At 45.5% G+C, this 16,834-nt stretch overlaps 5 protein-coding genes across 6 annotated transcripts; 1 reads left to right on the top strand and 4 right to left on the bottom strand.

Annotated features, from left to right (window-relative positions):
• Positions 1-102: 102 nt before the first annotated feature.
• On the bottom strand, positions 103-3,400 carry LOC9659636 (protein S-acyltransferase 21). 2 transcript variants are annotated; one of them, XR_002991743.1, is made up of 10 exons: positions 3,087-3,400; positions 2,923-3,036; positions 2,539-2,856; positions 2,408-2,476; positions 2,281-2,352; positions 2,089-2,217; positions 1,953-2,033; positions 1,703-1,900; positions 420-1,640; positions 103-296 (listed from the first exon to the last, which is right to left on the bottom strand). XR_002991743.1 is itself a non-coding variant. In XM_002964658.2 (9 exons), the coding sequence occupies exons 1-9, from the start codon at positions 3,129-3,131 to the stop codon at positions 480-482; spliced, it is 2,187 nt and encodes a 728-aa protein (XP_002964704.2). In that variant the 5' UTR covers positions 3,132-3,400; the 3' UTR covers positions 103-479. The 2 variants fall into 2 exon arrangements, 1 of the variants encoding a protein (XP_002964704.2); XM_002964658.2 differs by having other exon boundaries at positions 103-1,640.
• Positions 3,401-5,007: 1,607 nt separating this feature from the next.
• LOC9655018 (multiprotein-bridging factor 1a) lies at positions 5,008-5,794 on the bottom strand. Its single transcript, XM_002964657.2, has 4 exons — positions 5,592-5,794; positions 5,441-5,524; positions 5,303-5,385; positions 5,008-5,231 (listed from the first exon to the last, which is right to left on the bottom strand). Exons 1-4 carry the CDS (start codon positions 5,725-5,727, stop codon positions 5,112-5,114), a joined length of 423 nt encoding a protein of 140 aa, XP_002964703.1. The 5' UTR covers positions 5,728-5,794; the 3' UTR covers positions 5,008-5,111.
• On the bottom strand, positions 5,749-7,035 carry LOC9659635 (ferritin-2, chloroplastic). Its single transcript, XM_002964656.2, has 8 exons — positions 6,702-7,035; positions 6,558-6,641; positions 6,445-6,505; positions 6,302-6,389; positions 6,183-6,244; positions 6,057-6,122; positions 5,936-5,999; positions 5,749-5,879 (listed from the first exon to the last, which is right to left on the bottom strand). Exons 1-8 carry the CDS (start codon positions 7,028-7,030, stop codon positions 5,824-5,826), a joined length of 810 nt encoding a protein of 269 aa, XP_002964702.2. The 5' UTR covers positions 7,031-7,035; the 3' UTR covers positions 5,749-5,823.
• Positions 7,036-9,868: 2,833 nt separating this feature from the next.
• LOC112344635 (putative germin-like protein 2-1) lies at positions 9,869-10,540 on the bottom strand. Its single transcript, XM_024669765.1, has one exon. It carries the CDS (start codon positions 10,538-10,540, stop codon positions 9,869-9,871), a length of 672 nt encoding a protein of 223 aa, XP_024525533.1.
• A 907-nt stretch (positions 10,541-11,447) lies between these two features.
• LOC9655017 lies at positions 11,448-14,883 on the top strand. The gene is made up of 13 exons (XM_024669666.1): positions 11,448-11,744; positions 11,830-11,928; positions 11,993-12,294; positions 12,344-12,508; positions 12,570-12,857; positions 12,906-13,203; positions 13,259-13,480; positions 13,538-13,591; positions 13,645-13,727; positions 13,777-13,845; positions 13,912-14,232; positions 14,287-14,629; positions 14,702-14,883. Exons 1-13 carry the CDS (start codon positions 11,459-11,461, stop codon positions 14,752-14,754), a joined length of 2,583 nt encoding a protein of 860 aa, XP_024525434.1. The 5' UTR covers positions 11,448-11,458; the 3' UTR covers positions 14,755-14,883.
• The last annotated feature ends 1,951 nt before the right edge of the window (positions 14,884-16,834 follow it).

Genomic DNA, 16,834 nt, shown 5'->3' with positions numbered 1-16,834 from the left:
AAGCAAATCCATCGGAAGTATTCCCATTCATGTCTGGATTTCATAGCCGAGCTTTATCTTCACAAAAACAACGATTTTGCATCTGCTCGAGAAACTGGTATAAAAGCTTGGAAAAGTTCCACTATCAAATTAGTGATAATAAAAGCTTGGAAAAGTTCCACTATCAAATTAGTTCGCTGCATGAATGAAATGTACACAGACCTGAGTCATCTAGAACTCCCTACACGTCATTTGAACATCTCATATAACTGCGAGAATGTGAAAAGAACGTCGTCTTCACGAGGGCCATCAGACACCTGCAAAGAAAAAGCAAAAACAAATCAAGCAGTTCGTGAGTTCCCATCATCTCGTCCTAAACTATCTAACAGCTACTCGAATCAAACAACGAGGAATCTAATCAACGAGAGCAAAACACTTGCCTTTAAAAAAAATCCCGAAAACTCCCCAAACTCAAAGTCCCCCCTGCCGCAAAGAACCCATCAAGTTGCCGGAGGATAGCCTCCACCTCCCGGATTGAAAAGCCGAGGGGCAAAAACTGGAGAATACGATCGAGCTGCTGATCCCCGAAAAGGCTGCCTACCCGACTGGAAAACTGCCGACTCGGTGGCCGATCTGGGAGCAGCATTGAAACGCGTCGTTTGATGCTGTTGTTGCTCCTGCTGCTGCTGCTGCTGATGCTGCTGAGAGCTCGGCTTCCCTGTGCCCGGGACGTGAAGAGGTCCACCGAAGAAAATGCTGTTCTCCGGGTACAAGAGGTCGTCAGCCTTCCGGAGAGGAGCGTCTTGAGCCTTTCGCACTGTGCTTGGAAGGTTTGACGTGCTCTCTGTGGCTGGGACGAACGCTGGGCGTGCTGTTCTTTGCCCGCTTTCTATATCGTAGGACGAGGCAGGAACCGATACCTCCGGCCATGCCTGCCTGATGTAAGAGAACACGGAGTTCTTCTTCCCCGGACTCGCTTTCCCGTCACCACCCTTTGGTCTACCCAGGAATCCCGACGCCCTGTCCTCTAAGCTATCCAGGCTCGAAGAATCATTCCCACCATATTTCCCAGCCCCCCAAAGTGTGTACCGCTGAGGACGAGTGAAGGGTCTCACGTTGGAGGTACGAACCGTAGATTCTTGTGTTGATCCGAGTGAGCGAGGAGTTGACAGGCGCAGTGTGCTGGTTGGAGCATAGTTCGGCTTCGAAGGTAGAGGACTCAATCCGTCCGAGTCGTTCAAGACATGCCTGGGACTGCTGATGCTGCTTCTGCTCGAGGTCACGTTGTCTCCCGAATCGAAGTGGATGTTGTATTCCTCCCTTGGGCGCGGCACGACAAGTTTCGAGGCCGAAAACCGCCCCTCGTCAGCTCTTTTCCCACGCATTGTAGCAAAGTCGGTACTGGCACTGCTTCTGCTGCTGCCTACATCGCTTGAACTGTAGTCCATCTCTACCCCTTTGCCTGGTATCTGCTTTATAACCGACGAGGTTTCCCTGGCTTTTGCTGCGGCCTTGGCAGCTTCAGTTGGATTCAGCTTTGCCAGCTTCCATGCACTTATCCTCACTTGTGGTTTCTGAGACTTCTTGTCCAGCTTCGGAACAGAATCAGGATCAACGGTTGACGGTACTCTTCCTGGCTCTAGATGTGGAATAACTTCGTCCTAAATCAAAACAAGGAGAAAAAATGGAATAAACTACAGCGCACGACAGCAGATAAACGTACCTGGTGATCAATGAAGACTCTTGGCGGCGTACACCAGGCACCCCTGTATTGAAGTCCCAGGGAGCTGGAGCCCGTTATCCCAGTCGCGGTTGAACTTCCTGGTGATGATGGAGCACTTAGTGCTTCTCCTTCCACGGATGGCCCTTGTTGCTCGTTTTGCGCTCTCATCGCTACGACGTACTCATATGTTGTAATTCCCTGGACAAAAATAAAAGACTAAGCACTGAACCAGATTGCGCGCACAACACACCTTTCTCATGAGTATAACGTGGAAAAAGAAAAGCTCGCCGAGGGGAACTGACGCTAGTACAGAAACCAGAGTACACGTTGCCTAGCAAGGCAAACATTGACTTTGTTGATAGACGAAATAAACCATGACGGCTTACCACAACTGCTGCAAAGGGCGCTCGCGTAAATCCATTCCCAAGTTTCGTTACAATCTCGCTTTTCGTATCTTCCTCGTGAACAAAACACCGCACAAGGACAGCAATACCGGATCCCCACTGCAAAATAAGCTGCGCGCGTCTAAAAGTAGATTAGAAGCAGGATATTTCCTTCAAAACAGAAATACACGATACCAAGATAAGACTTGCTGCCATAAGCGCTACAAAACTTGGATAGTTCTTCTTACCGACGCAATTATTCAACCACTGAAAGCAAAACTGTCAGTACAAAAATATTACATCTGCTTGAATGAAAACTTACACGACAATGGTGATCGAATCCATCAACACACTTATCACAGCTTCGACAATGCTTGCTGAACTTATGAACCTGCGTGAGATAAACCAAACTTATCAAATCAATGTCGACATACTCACGGAAAGAACTCAAACCTCTGCGTTACATAGTGTGCAGTAAAGGACATCTTCGTCCAGTTGCGTAGGCAATGGCTCTTGCTTCCACCAGTTATCCGGCAAAACAAGGCAGCCACAGATCAGGCCGCAGCAAACTGACAGCAGCCCTCTTTCTCTGTTGTCCTCGACACCGGAGGGAACTTCCGACACTCCATGTCTGTGAACCACACTTCCGGATGACTCCGAGACCAGCCCTTTCAACTCATTCTGCTCGGGAAATCTCTGGCCAACAAAAACTCCGGAGTCCGCAGGATTGATTCCTGTGCATCTGACGTAAAGAAAGAACACCACAAGTGCCTGCAAAGTTAACGAAATTGAGCGCTTACAAATTCCAAGAGTGAGAAATTGCGAAGAAAGACTCACCAAGATCGAGTAAAACCCAATTACGATATACTGCCACGGATTGGGCCCAATGAAAGGCGCGAAAAACACGAAATACGCGACTACGAGGAGGAAGAACACAGTGATCGCCACAACCTGCAAAAAGAGCTCGCTCAGTTGGTCGAATTCCACGGCGCCATATTTACCTGAAACCCGTGCGCAGGCAGCTGCCAGCCGTGGCTCCGCACCATTGATCTCAGTGTCGCCAAGCCGGCGCAGCCGCCGCATAGCCAGCAGCAATCCCTAACCCCCGGAATCCATCCCCGGAGCTACGATCCAAGCCCTGACCTGAGAATTTCGATGTCGATCCCGGTCGCTGGCCGGCGCCTTGGATGCGTGCCGCCGCCGCGGATGCGCGCTAGGGCAAGGATCGCGCTTCTTTGCCGCCGCTGCTGGAACTATCGCTAGCCGCGCAATGCAGGCAAGGGCATATGCGCGCAATAAGCACAGCAACACACAAATGCCCCACACCCGCGGTAAATATTTGCTTTCCATCTACTGTGGTAATGGTAATGCAAGCCGGGGTAGGTGAAAAAATTAAAAATCACCGCACGGATCTGGGCCGTGGGATGAGCTCGAACGGCCCATTTGCGACCGCACGTTGCGCTCCTTCTTGGGGCACGGGCCGCCACTGGTTGGTAGACCACATTTCCAATCACAGCATTTTAAAAAGTATTTCTCGGTCAACCTTAGAAATCTCAACGCCACGCTATCTCAAAAATTTTTGGTTGGTTGCTTGGTTTTGGTGCTTTGCCGCGTCATCACCCGTACAGGAATCCACTCTCTCGAAACCGTACGATATTCTCACCGTAATTCCGTGCAATAATCTTGCCGCCGTACAGGTCCCCTGTTCTTGGGCTGGAGCTAGGTTAACAGTGGAAATCGCGGTAGGCAGTCGCGATCTCACTCGCGCTGGAGCGCCAACGAATGGATAATCGACTGCCCAGCGACGAGGTAATTAGGTCATCCTCCATTGAAGATCACGAGAATGTGAAGCCCAGCTCAGCTCCATCCAGCAAGCGCCGGATCATGGGCGCTCGCGGCCCCGAGGAAATCCACTGCCTGGGCGCGCTGGATATCATAAAGGAATCAGTGGCAGCGCTGCGAGCAATCTCCTCGCTCTTCTTCTGGGTCGCGGCGCTCCTCGCCACGCCATTCTCCATCGTCGTGCTCTCCCAGGCCTGGATCACGTCCCCGGTGGTGGAGAATTGGGCCGCGCGGATCGAGGCCAGCGCTCTCGCCACCCGCGGCGGCGTCTGGTTCCTCCCATCCTACCGCGCCGCCTGCTTCAAGCTCGTCGACAACCTCGTCTCCCACGCCTTCCAGCTCCCCTTCTACATCACCCTCGCCATCCCAGCGCGCGCCACCATCTCCTGGGCAGTGGCGCTCCTCTACTCCTCGCGCAAGTTCCACCTCCATAGCTTCCTCCGCGCGGCGGCGCTCAAAGTTTGCCTCCGCGCAATCGCCACGTATCTCTGGATCTGCGCTGTGATGCTCGCATGCACCACGCTCATCCTCTCCCTCCTCGTCGTCGTCACCACCTTCTTCCAAGCTCTCGGCCTCTCGGTCGACATACTCTTCCTCATCGTCGCCACCATCTGCCTGGCCTTCTCGCTGCTCTTCGCCCACCTGGTGATCATCTCCAATCTCTCCATCACCATCTCGATGCTGGAAGATATCCAGGGCCGGGCCGCGCTGATGAAGGCCATCCTCATACTCCGGGGACGGACCCAAGTCGGCCTGCTGCTCTTCATCATCGCCACGGCCGCCACCGCTTCGATCGACAGCCTCTTCCAGTACCGCGTCGTCGGAGTTCCCGGCTACAAGTATGCCATCGATCTCTCCTCCAAGCTCTGGGAGATGCCGCTGCTCGTGGGCATGTACTCGTTCCTCTACCTGTTTAATTCAATCCCCAGTGCCATCTTCTACTTCACCTGTAAGTCTTCGTGCTGCGAGAGCTTCGACCGATTCTTTCTTCCGGAAAACCAGTAGCGCAGATCTCTTCTTCTCGACTTGGTTTCTGCGGCTGCTAGAGTTTCGTTTGTACAGCGCCAGACCACCACCATGTAATTTACAAGTTTGGGGCCTCCAAACGTTGTTTGTAAAAGCATAGTTTTGTTCGCAACGACGACAGTTACGACACTTTCACAAGAGGAAATAAGAGAAACTACTCACTTCTTGTTTCTAAGCTTGGCTCCCAGCGCGCGCTCGAGCTTGGAGATGATCTGCTGGTTGGGGATGGCTTTTCCCGATTCATACTCTTGGATGACCTGAGGCTTCTCGTTGATCAGCTGGACCAAGCAAACCAACAAGGAAAACAAATCAGCCAAAAAGAAAAAACCAAAGAATCAATCATCCAAACCTGTGCAAGCTGTGCCTGTGTCAGTTTCTTCTCCGTCCGGGCTTGCATGATGTTCTTCTTCAGGTCAGTCGGAACGCGCTCGTCTGCGTCGTCCAGTTTTAGAACACAAAGCCAATGGATTTGGATTCTCTAGCTTACGGGCGAGCTCCTCGGTCTCGTCATCGAGCTTCTTGGTGTTAATTCCCGGCGTGCTTGTCGCTGCCTTGTTCGACCCCGCATTGACTGGAACAGACGAAGATTAGAACAAAATATCTCACCAATCGACCTCTGAAGCAATCCAATCGCTTACACTTCTTAATCGTCTCGATCGGGCCGCCACTGCGACGCGCCTCGTTCACGGCCTTCTCATCGCGCCGCTGCCCGGCAGTGACCCCCTTCTTCCTGATCACCACGGGCTCCCAATCCTGCGCAATATGGCCACTCATCTTCTTCTTCTTCCCACAACCTAACCCTAGAAATTTGGTTCCGGTTTTATTCCTTTCACGTCATCATAGTGCCACGTCATCACTAATGCGCCTCTTCTACACTGTCTCTTCTATGTCGACATTTTGGAGATGGAGATCAAAGTGGTACACCCCTACATAAAAAAAATCAAATGTAAGTCGAGAGAAAATAAAAAACTTTGATCCATACCATGTCCTTGGCCTGTTCTTCGGAGCTGGCTCACGTACTCCGAGATTTTTTTTATGCTCTCCACCTGGAAGAGAAGCCATTGTTTTCGATCGAGATTGGAGCAAAATCTAGACAAACTTACTTGCTCGGTGAGGAAGCTGCTCTCGACGAAGTCGGCCATTTGGGGGTCGTCATTCTCACTTGCAACCTTCAAACGATCAAAGGATCAAGGTCTATCACAAGTCGAGAGAGATGGGCTTGGCGATACTCTGTGTAAGGCCAGAAGTTTCTCGTTCGTGAGCTTTTCCAGAGCTAGTGCGAGCTCCATAGCTGCAGTAGAAAAACATCACTGGAGTTACTTGTGTTGGAGGGTTTTCTCGATTCTACCATATAGAGCATCTCCTTTCTCTGCGTTGTCAAACTCCATCTCGGGCGGTAGTATTGTTTGTAGCTTCACCCTTCCACCTCGCAAGTTCTATTCTAGTAAACAAAGCATTAGCGAAAGCTCTTCGATTTCCAGGCTTTGTTACCTGGTACTTCATCAAAGTCTCGGCGTGCTCCCTCTCCTCTTCACTAGCATTCTTAAAGTACCTGTAAAGTTTTGCTAAAAGATGGATACCACAAAGTTGTATAGGACACGTACTTTGCCATGCCTGGAAGCCCAACGTTGTCCCGATCGAAGTACGCAAACAACGCATGGTAGATGTAAGAGACATTGTACTCAACGCTAGAAGAGAAAATCAAAGCTCTCTCGCCATAGAAAATCGAAAAAGAGAGAGAGGCTTACTTGATTTGATCGTTGATAGCAGCTTCACAGGCTTGAGAGAAGCGCTGGCGCGCGAGCGACACCGATTTGGACAAGGAGACCTCCGACAGGGCTTCCTGGACCTCGGCAAAGGGCTGGAACACAACACCCGTGAGCGATTCCGAGCTTTGGATCTCGGCCCTGGCCCTGAAGTATCCATTCCCGGAATCCCGCCCCTGCGAGAACACCCTCCCGCATTTGCGCTCCCCAGCTCCAAATGCGCCGCGGCCGGGCTTCACTGATGGAGCGGCAGCTCCCGCGGCATGAATCAAGACGCCGGGATGCAAACGAAGAGCAGCCACAGGCGCCATAGCGATTAGAAATGGAGCCCTAAAATTTAAAAACAAGGCGAGTTAAATAGCATTTGGATAAACGTGGTTCTCTCCATGATGGCGAGGTTTGGGGTAATGCTAATATGCTCTCGAGATTTATTTCTTGTGTTTAGCAGCAAGGAAAAGCATGGGGACACGTCCCAAGAAGGCAGGTCTATGCTGAATACTTCAAGCAAAGCATTTATCTCAGATGGGCATTTTTAAGGAGCAGGCAAGGATCATCAAACTCTTCCAAATGATGAACACAATTGAGGCCTGCGATTGTCTAATACGTTTCAAGCCTGATGCTTTGTCTATCCCATGCTTAATATGTTTGACACATCATTTCCCTTTCATGACCTACAAAGTTGGTTATGAGTAACTTCGTGGATGTTTTAAATTTTCACAGACAAATATCCTGTTAAAGTATTTCTCAAATATTGTTGATAGCATTTTGTTGGAATATTTTTCTTTATTCTTCTTGGTGATGGTAACTTTTTGTGAACTTTATGCTTGGAAAAGCAGATCAATTGAGTGTAGTAAAAATAGTGTGTATGAAACAAACTCTCAAATAACACATTTCTAAACTTTCTAAAAATTCATGAATATCAAAATGCATTTTAAAGTTTGAATTATAAGCCTTGAGTTTTAAAAACACATCTTTAGGTGTAAGTTGAAAAACATACAAAATGAAATGTAATGAAAGGTCAATTCATTTTATAAAACATTTATTTTTCACAACCTTAATTTTATTAAATATAATATAGAATACTTTTTGTTGGGGAAGCTTCCAAAACAACTTCAAAAATTTTGTTAAAGCCAATTGATCCCCTCTGAGCTAATTACTTTAGTAAAATAATGCTTAATAAAGTTTTATATAAAGAGGTAAATAGAATTATTTAATCAAATCAATGTTGTAATCAAATTTTTAGAATTACTAACCTAAATCAAAAGGCAGTGAATGTTTTATTTATTTTAAAAGATTTGAAGTAAAAAGGTAAATATATTCTCAAAAAAAAACACGCCTTTGTAAATACACAATTGTTTTTTGTTTAAAATTAAAACCCATTAAACTACTCAAGATATATAAAAGATTTATTATAGTCAAAATTTATATTTAAGGTAATAAATTTCTATTCTCTATATTAATAATACTTAGCTATTTTTAAAGATAAAATTTACTGTAAGGATATTAGTTTATTCAAAATAAACCATAATATTTATGAGCTTCAAAAAATTACTTTATTCTCACTTTTTCTAAGCTATATTACTTAAATTAAATTTTTTAAACAATTATCAACAAAAATTTATAAGCCACTAGGATTCAACAATATTTTCTACTTCAGGTATGGAGCTAAAAGTAAATATATCATAGTTATTCCTAATGAATTTATTTTGGTATCATTCACTATATTAAACTTCATAGTGAATTTTTATTAATGAAAAATTTATTTATTTTAGCATTTGCACAATTCTAGAGTTATGGTTAAAATTTTCAAACTTTACTCAGATTTGAAGTTTGTTTCATACCAGTTGCCAACTTCTAACAAACACCCAAAATCTATAATTTGAAATTTTAATCTTTATTTATATTTTTTCTTTATAATGCCTCTTTGTTTCTATATATGTTAAACTATATTATTATTTAATTAATTAATTAATATTACTATTTATACATAACTATTTAACTAGTTGTAGATATTTGAACACAAATAAATCATGTTTAAATATTTTTGAGTTGTAAACCTAATATATACTAATTTTTACCCATGATTTTATTGGTGTATAAAAATTAAATTTAATATTATGTAATAACAATTTATTTGTTATTCAATTTATTATATAAGTAATTTCTATAAATTTTCCATTAGCATTATAATTTATTTTAATTCAATAAAAGAAAGTTATGTTACATTATATGTAAAAATTTATTATAATAGTTTTAATTATATACTTTTCTTTAAATGATAAAGACAAAATAATCTAAAATATTAACAACTGTTAGATGGTAGAATATCCTAGAATATCCTTGCCTATGTTCATACCTCACAGGTTTTTGCTTAATCAAACCAGAATAATAATATTGAACATCCATAATAATTTCAGCTAAATCGATATAATTATTTTAAATCATAAATATTAATTATATTCTGAAATATTATTATTAATCACTAACTCAAAGTCATAAAGTTTATCAAGAAGATCCCACTCCTTTATATGCGCTTGAACATTTAAACGTATGAGTTAATGATGTTATTTGAGTTTCCAATACTAATAATAATAGATTTCTAATTTTATTTTAAAATATATATTTATATTTTAAAACACTAATGATAATAATTGAGAGTTTTAGTACTTACACAAATATAAATATAAGTATAAATACATATTATTGCTAAAGCCGAGGTAAAAAATTTTATGGTTATGATTAATTCTGAATTTGCAAATAAATCAAGTTTAAACATTACTTAATTTTAAGCCATTGGATTGAGGAAAACCATATTATTCGTTGGTTTAATTTTTGAAATGTGACATAATCATTAAAATTAATTAGAGTATGTTTAAGTGCCACCATGAAAACTCTATTATGTCAATGAGAATATGACAAAATTTCAAATGCTTAAATTTAGCTATTTTCAGATGTAGTAATTTATCAAATTAAAACCTAAAAGGATATTTATAAGGTTTTCCTTAAATTAATTCCATGTTTTCACTAATAATTAAAACCGCCGAATCTGCTCAAGATCGGAGAAAAGCTTCATCCATAATCGAGTACATCAACAAAACCTTTGAAGTTATTAATCAAAAGAAACAACAAAATCCATCGAAAACGATGCTCTACGTCATGCTCACGAGCTCCCGGAGCCTCTGCACAAGAGCATTATCGATCTGGAACGTCCTCTCAATGACAGCGTCCAAGATAGGCGGGTTCGAGCCAAACACGGCCTTGGCAACCTGGGAGACTCCGGGGTTCTGCGAGTTGAACCCGGCCACCGCCACCGCGGGCTCTCTGCCAGTGTTGATCTGGAAGTGAACCAGTCCTCGAGGGAAGACGAAGAGCTCGCCGGGATTGATTGTCTGCGCGAAGAGCCGGTTATCCGGTGCGGTGGTGACAAAGCCCACGAACAGAGTTCCCTGGACGAGGAAGAGGACCTCGGTGCCCCGGGGGTGAACGTGTGGGGGGTTGACACCGCCGGGAGCATAGTCGAGGCGGGCAAACGAGACACCCAGAGTGTTGAGCCCAGGGAAATTGCCAACGTTTGCAGCGGTGACTGCGGAGCCGAGCCTGTTGCTGGTGTTGCCCGGGTTCCTGAGCAAGCCCGACTTGAAGTCCTCGGCTACCACCGCTACCATGGGCTTGCATACCTTGCCATTGATGGTGATAGTGTTGTTGTTGTCCGCGACACAGACGTCCTGGAGCATGTCCTTGTCGGCAGCAAGGACGAGTGGGGGTGGCGAGCATGCAAAGACGAAGATGGCGATGAGAATTGCCAACATTGTTGCTGCCATGGAATGAGAGAAACGATGAAGAACTATCTTTGACCTGAGACACTGCCGAGAGGGGTTTATAAAGAGGGTCTAGGACGATCTAGCACCTCTAATTCACACTAGACTTGCATGGTCTTCCTCATCCATTGATCATTGTAAGTTGAAACTATCCAATAACCATATTAACATTAATTTATATCATTTATGAATAATTTATCTTGCAAAGAATTTGAAGATCTATCCGGAAGATTTGGAAGGTTGAGTTCCGTTGCAACCAAGAAGATGAGATTCTTGGAAGATCTATAACGACCAAGCGTCCTCACTAGGATGCTTCTTCGTTGTGGCATTAGAAGCGCACTACCCAGATCCCCAGCGTGTGTGTGCGCTTGGACGATCTCGCTCCATGGTACCGCATCCTTGCAAGGAATCTCCTGGAAAATTTTCATCGCCTCAACAATATCCCCAGTCCCCATTGTGTTCCACAGCAGCACGTCATGTGCTTGATCCATCGAGGTGGAGAGAAGAGATTATGATCTTAGAAGGTGAGCTCTGCATCGGCCATGCTTCCACACTTTCCATGCCATACATTTGGACGATGAATCGCATGGGCTCCTTGCATTTTTGGTCTTATCAATATTAAGTTTTAGCTTTTTCTTGGCTTATTTGGAAACAAAAACGTGTATCTTTTAGAGGTTTTCTACTTTAATAACACTATTTTGTTAATTTTTAAGGTTTCAATAATAGGAAAAAAATTGTGCACGTTTATTTCTTTGTATACACTACTAAATTTAGCAAACTCTATTAGTAATATTATAACTTGTGTTCTTTAATTTGTCTTAAATTTGAAAAAAAAGGGGTTTATATTTTTACAGCCGACCCTAATGGAAACCCTAATTTTATTCTAGGCATATACCTTTCATTTCGGGAGGAGGGCGAGAAATGGCGAGGCGCATCGCGAATCCAAGGTACTACCAAGGAGTAGTTGTCGTAGCCGCGGCTCCGTCCTTTTGGGAGCTGCTAGTGCTGTGCGTTGTGGTGCTGGGCATGCTCTCGTTCTTGGTGCTCTCGCTCCTCGTTTTCAAGTTCTGGAAGCGCAACACGCAGCAGCCAAAGGGGCGACGAGTTTTCGCGCAGCGGCGACAATCCACACTCACAGCTTTCGCGCAGCCCAGCAGGGAGTGCTCGTTTTGCTGCATCGACATCAACTTGCTCAAGCTCAAGACAAGTAAGCACTTTCCATTTTTTTTATAAAGGGTGTTTAGTTTTGGTGTTGACCTTTATTCCACTTGTTTCTAAACCTCTGTTTACAGTGTCCGGGATTCGGAATATTGACTTTGGCCGGACTCCTGCTGTACGACCGTCGAGTAATAACCCAATCTTCTATGCTCCTCGCATCAGTGACTACGAATGTAAGTTTTCTTGTTTATCTTCCAAGGCCTGGCTGACTTTGATTTGTTTCCTTTTTTTTCATAGACCTTCTGGACTACCAGAACTCGAGAATGATGCCAGGTGTTGTTCATGACTTCCAGAGCTCAAGAATGATGCCAGTGGTTCACAGCGGGTCCCTTGACACTGATCTAGCTGAGCTGCCACGGAGCGTTGTTCCACAGCCTCCAATCACCTCGGAAGTTCGTTTGCCTTTGACAATGCTCGACTTTGCGACCCCTCCGGCTTTCATGCCTGGTCAGCTGCAGCAAGAGCAAAGCCATCACGACATAACGACTGCCTCCAGCGTGAGCTCTGAGCCGCAGTTACTGCTGGAGACTGACAATGAAGTAAGCCCACTCTGCTTTTCATATTGTCACTAACACACACCTGATGCAGTTTCTCAAGCGCTTGGAGGTTGTCTCTGAGCTCCTTATCTCAAGCTCAATCCAGAAGTCACGCATGGCCATGGCTTGTCTTGGTTATGGTCAGCTACAGTGTTTGCTCATGATCTTGCTTCAGCAGCAGAGTTATGACGATGGTGTGCTCAACACGTCCAATGAGGTAAGCTTTCTCGTCTTTCCAGTCTACTTGGAGTCATTTTCTAATCTCTTTGTCCATGCAGTTTTCACGTACGCTGGTAAAGCACACAAGAGAAGCCAAGTGTACATTCCTCGACCTCAATCAAGACATATCGGTCTCACAACTCTACGGCCAAGACTTTATGCCTCTGCAGCGTCAATCGGTGATGATCAAGGGATCACGGGGCAATGCAATCTTCACGCTCCAGGTGATTAGTGAGCCCGGCTTAATTCCCGGATGTGGTTCGAAGTCCTACAACTCTAGCGTAAGAATACTTTCCATATTCCTTGGCTCAGTGGTTCCGAGTCCAGCATACTCTTTTCCGCTAAATGTAAGTCTATCTTTTCCTGGCTCCACACTTAACACTTGGCTTCTATAGGTTGCGTTGCCGGAGCTGGCAAGTGGTGCTCGTTCTGTTCTTCGCATCACCGGCGGCATGGAAGCCCCTCTTCCTGGTCGGCCTGGTGCTCCACTGCTGCTCAACAATCTATGCTGTTCACGCTTTTCTGCTGATCTTTCCTCGTGGACTTGTGTGGAGCTCCAGGTGCCGAGTTATATATCACTGTTTGAGTTGGCGGTGCTCAAACTCAACGCAGTTATTCCGCAGCCTCCAAACACCCCACTGCTTATCAAGCTAGTCTGCGTCAACTTCCAAGGAGATTACAATACTACTAGCTGTAAGCTGTTTATGTTTTTGTTTGCATCATCCTTATCAAGTGTTTTGGTTTGAAGTTCCAGCAATCTGCGAGCGGGAAGTACATCGCGACATTGTGCCTGAGCGAGGAAAACAAGAAGCTCCTTGGTTCCTTGGTGCTCGGCTGCTGCTCAACGATGATGAAAGCCCTCCATGCTCTTTACGGTTTTGTGGCACTCTTTCCTCCGGGACTTGTGTTGAGCTCCAGGCGCCGATTTATCCATCACTGATCGAGCGAGCGTCACTTTATGAACCATATCGTAAGCTGCACTTCAGATTTTCGTTCTTTACGATAATTGACGACAATTGGTTTGCAGGGGTGTGCTCGTTGTTTGGTGTCATCGACATCAGCAAGATCACGCTCAAGACAAGTAAGCTTTTCTCATTCTTTTTACCTTTGTTTTGTTTTTAACTGTTTTGACAGTGTCGGGGCTTACTTTCCCGTGGCATAGCAGCTTTCGTGCTTTGGAATCGACACTCCCCGATGATCACGATGCTTATACAGATGTAAGTACTTTTCCAAATTCCTTGTGGATTTTAGCTCTGAATTGAGCAGGAGGTCTTTTACATGTTTATTAATCTTATTCACGCGTCAAAAGGTGGCTGGAAATATTTTAATTTACACGTACGTTTGAATTTAATAATTTTCAGTCAATGTTTTTTGGATCTTTATTCTAATACGTGAATGCAGCAACTATACGCTGGCCTTAAAGACGCTTGGCTTTTGCGTGGTGGCCAATTTCGAGCTCAGGTACAAGAGCTGCGAAGGCGTGGTGCTCCACCTTTTAGTGCCACGAGCGAGCAGCAAAACTATGAGTGGGAAAGTCACAACATTCTAGAAAAACAAGAAGCGGCCAGCTTGGATGATCAGTCAGACAACAGTGCTATTTTAATGAGCAGGCCACCATCCATTCATCAACTTGAAAGCTCTGGCAACTTCTTGGAGGTGATACCGATTGCGGCGGATTGCTCCTCCGAGGATTTCGAGCGCCAAGTTCGTGGTTCAAGACACGTAAGTACTTTTTCAGTTTCTCATGGATGTTATACCTGAATTTGTGTTATGCAGTTTTCGGATGCCGCCTTCAATGACGCTGGAGGAGAAAAGTGCTTAGATTTGATGCGGCACGAGCCAGCTGGAGACCTGGAGGATGGCTGGGAGAAATATCCAGAAATCGAAGAGCTGCCGATAGATGACGGATGGAGCGACTTTTCCGAATTGGTGAGCGATGAGCAAGGAGATAGTGCTGTTTTTGTGGAGATCCGTGAAGCTGATCAACTTGGGAGCTCAGAGAACGAGGGTGATTTGACGTCTTATGCAGCAGCAGAACTGCTAGATGCAGCACCAACGAGAATGTTAACACCCTTGACATTCATGGGCGACATTGAGACACCATTGTTTTGTGCCACCGGTAATTGTGTTTTTCTGTTCTGTTGTTTTCTCTTCTCCTTTTAGCGGTCACTGACACACACACTTAAAACAGGAATTGAGAAGGCGATTATTATGACAAGTGGTGGTGAACAAAAGGTGTGCTAGCATTTTCAAGGCCATTTCAGCGTATGCAGCACCCATACAGCCGTGAGGCAAAGGATAAAAATCCAGCAAGCTCTCGCCGCTGTCACCATGACAGATAATTGAAGCCGACATAGTTTTATTTTCCCTCAAGGATCATCACGGTCAAATGAAACACCGGAAGTATTGGAGCTGCCTTCGATACGAAGTTTTACGGTGGCAAGTTGCGGGAGGTGAAGCAGCTGGCTTGCTACAAACAGTTGGTTTGACTTAGCTACGAGCGGCTGGACGAGGCGGAGGGTCTCAGGGATGACGAGCGTTGATCCAGACTTCAGCAAGTTGCTTTTCCACACTCTGGATATGTGCAATGTGTGGCTACTAGGCGAGCCTGGATCGCCAGGCCAGAGAGTTGCTGCAAGCCGGGAACTCTGGTATTCGTGAGAACTCACAGATGTATCTACTCCAGCTCGGCAGGTATGCTTTCGGCAACTACAGAGAGAAATGTTCCGGCTTTGGAAGATGGCGATCCAGTTCGAATTCTCGGCCAACAGTCCTTTAGAGACAACGAGGTTGACAAAGGATACAAACTACCTGGACAAGGCTGTACTCTTATTCTAGTTCCGTCAGGCTTTCAAACAGGCTTTCTCCAGACGCTAAGATTTACACGGTTTTGCTCTGTTTGACCAAGGCAGAGTGGATGAGGCGTAGTTCTCTTGAAGCTGGTATGGTGTTGCAACTTCTGGCTGAAAGCTTCTCGTCACCGACTGTTTCCATCATAGGCAGAAAACTTGTATGAAGTCTTTGACGTGGTGCCAGAGACGGAAGTTTCTCCAAACTGTGACTTCGACATGGAAATCTCGACATCTTCGCAAGGGAAAAAAGCTCGGAGGCAGGCTGTGCCAGGCTCACAGGCCTGATCGTTCGAAACGTCGTCTGATTCACGAGGTAATGAAGGAGTCCAGGTGCTCGGCCGACGTGCCTGCTACGGAGGATTCCAGAAGCTTACGACAATGTGGTCACCTTCGTGTATTGCACTCTGCGGTGGAGGCTATCTCTTCTAACAGGTTCCTGAGCAGTGCTACGAGCAAATTCTTGAAAGGAAAGGAGCGAGCTAGTTTTGAGGCCGCGAGGACAGGTTTTGAGGCACCATAGCTTCCGGATTGAGGCACAACTCCAGGGTTTTACGGAGTTTGGAAAGTCGAGTAGAAACTCCAGGGTGATGCAGAAGCTGGAACAGATCCTTCAACAGATTTCTCGAGCATGACCAGTGGTTTGCAACCTCCACTTTGTCGAGACCTCAAGGGTGCTCAAGATGATATTTGGCTGTATCATCCTCCCACTCCCCTTACCACTACTAACACCTCAAAAGTGCTTTGCTGCTTGCGATTTTAGTCTTTCTCCTTGATGATGGAAAAACTGGCGGCAGCAACGATCTAAGGACGCACATATTTGAACTTCTGGACCAGCTGAGAATGGCAATGATACCGATTCTTCCCGTATATAAGGTTGTGGTGGCAGTGCAAGTACATCGACCGCTTAAGCAGGAAAATATGGAAGGTGTTGAGTTTGGGGAGGTGGTAATGAAACACTTGTGCAAGTGACTGTTCTTTCATCAGCTTTTCTTTCAGAACAAGGTACGTGTTCGGGCGCCTGCCATAGAAAGTGTCCAACGAGCACTCACACCGGAGATATAGAGCTCATGGGCAGAGATGATTTGCTCACCTTGACGGTTGGACGAGGCAAAGGATCTAAATCCAGCAAGCTCTGGTCGCTCTACTTTGCGAGCTGGGATCACAGGAGTCAGGGAAATGCTAGAAGCCGAGTTCAAGGTGTTGCTCAAGAATAAGTCACCTATAACGTTAATGCATTGGAGCTGTTCCTCCCGCTGAGGAACTTGAGAACTCTTTTGGCGGTGGTGATCACTACGTGCCCAAAACTACCTGGAGATGTCAGGTGCTCCCATTGCTGTTAACCACAACACTTTAGTGACTCTTCTCGGCTGCAAAGCAAGCGTTTTAGCTTCAGGCAGAGTGGATGAGGCATAACAGGTGCTGATCTCTGATATTGCAACTTCCTCTTGTCACCAAGTGTTTTCACCATAGGT

This window comes from Selaginella moellendorffii, unplaced genomic scaffold (genome assembly GCF_000143415.4).
Source record: "Selaginella moellendorffii unplaced genomic scaffold, v1.0 SELMOscaffold_5, whole genome shotgun sequence".
In the NCBI taxonomy this organism is placed as follows: Eukaryota; Viridiplantae; Streptophyta; class Lycopodiopsida; order Selaginellales; family Selaginellaceae; genus Selaginella; species Selaginella moellendorffii.
The sequence above is the reverse complement of the archived record's forward strand: the minus strand, read 5'-3'. Positions and strand labels throughout refer to the sequence as shown.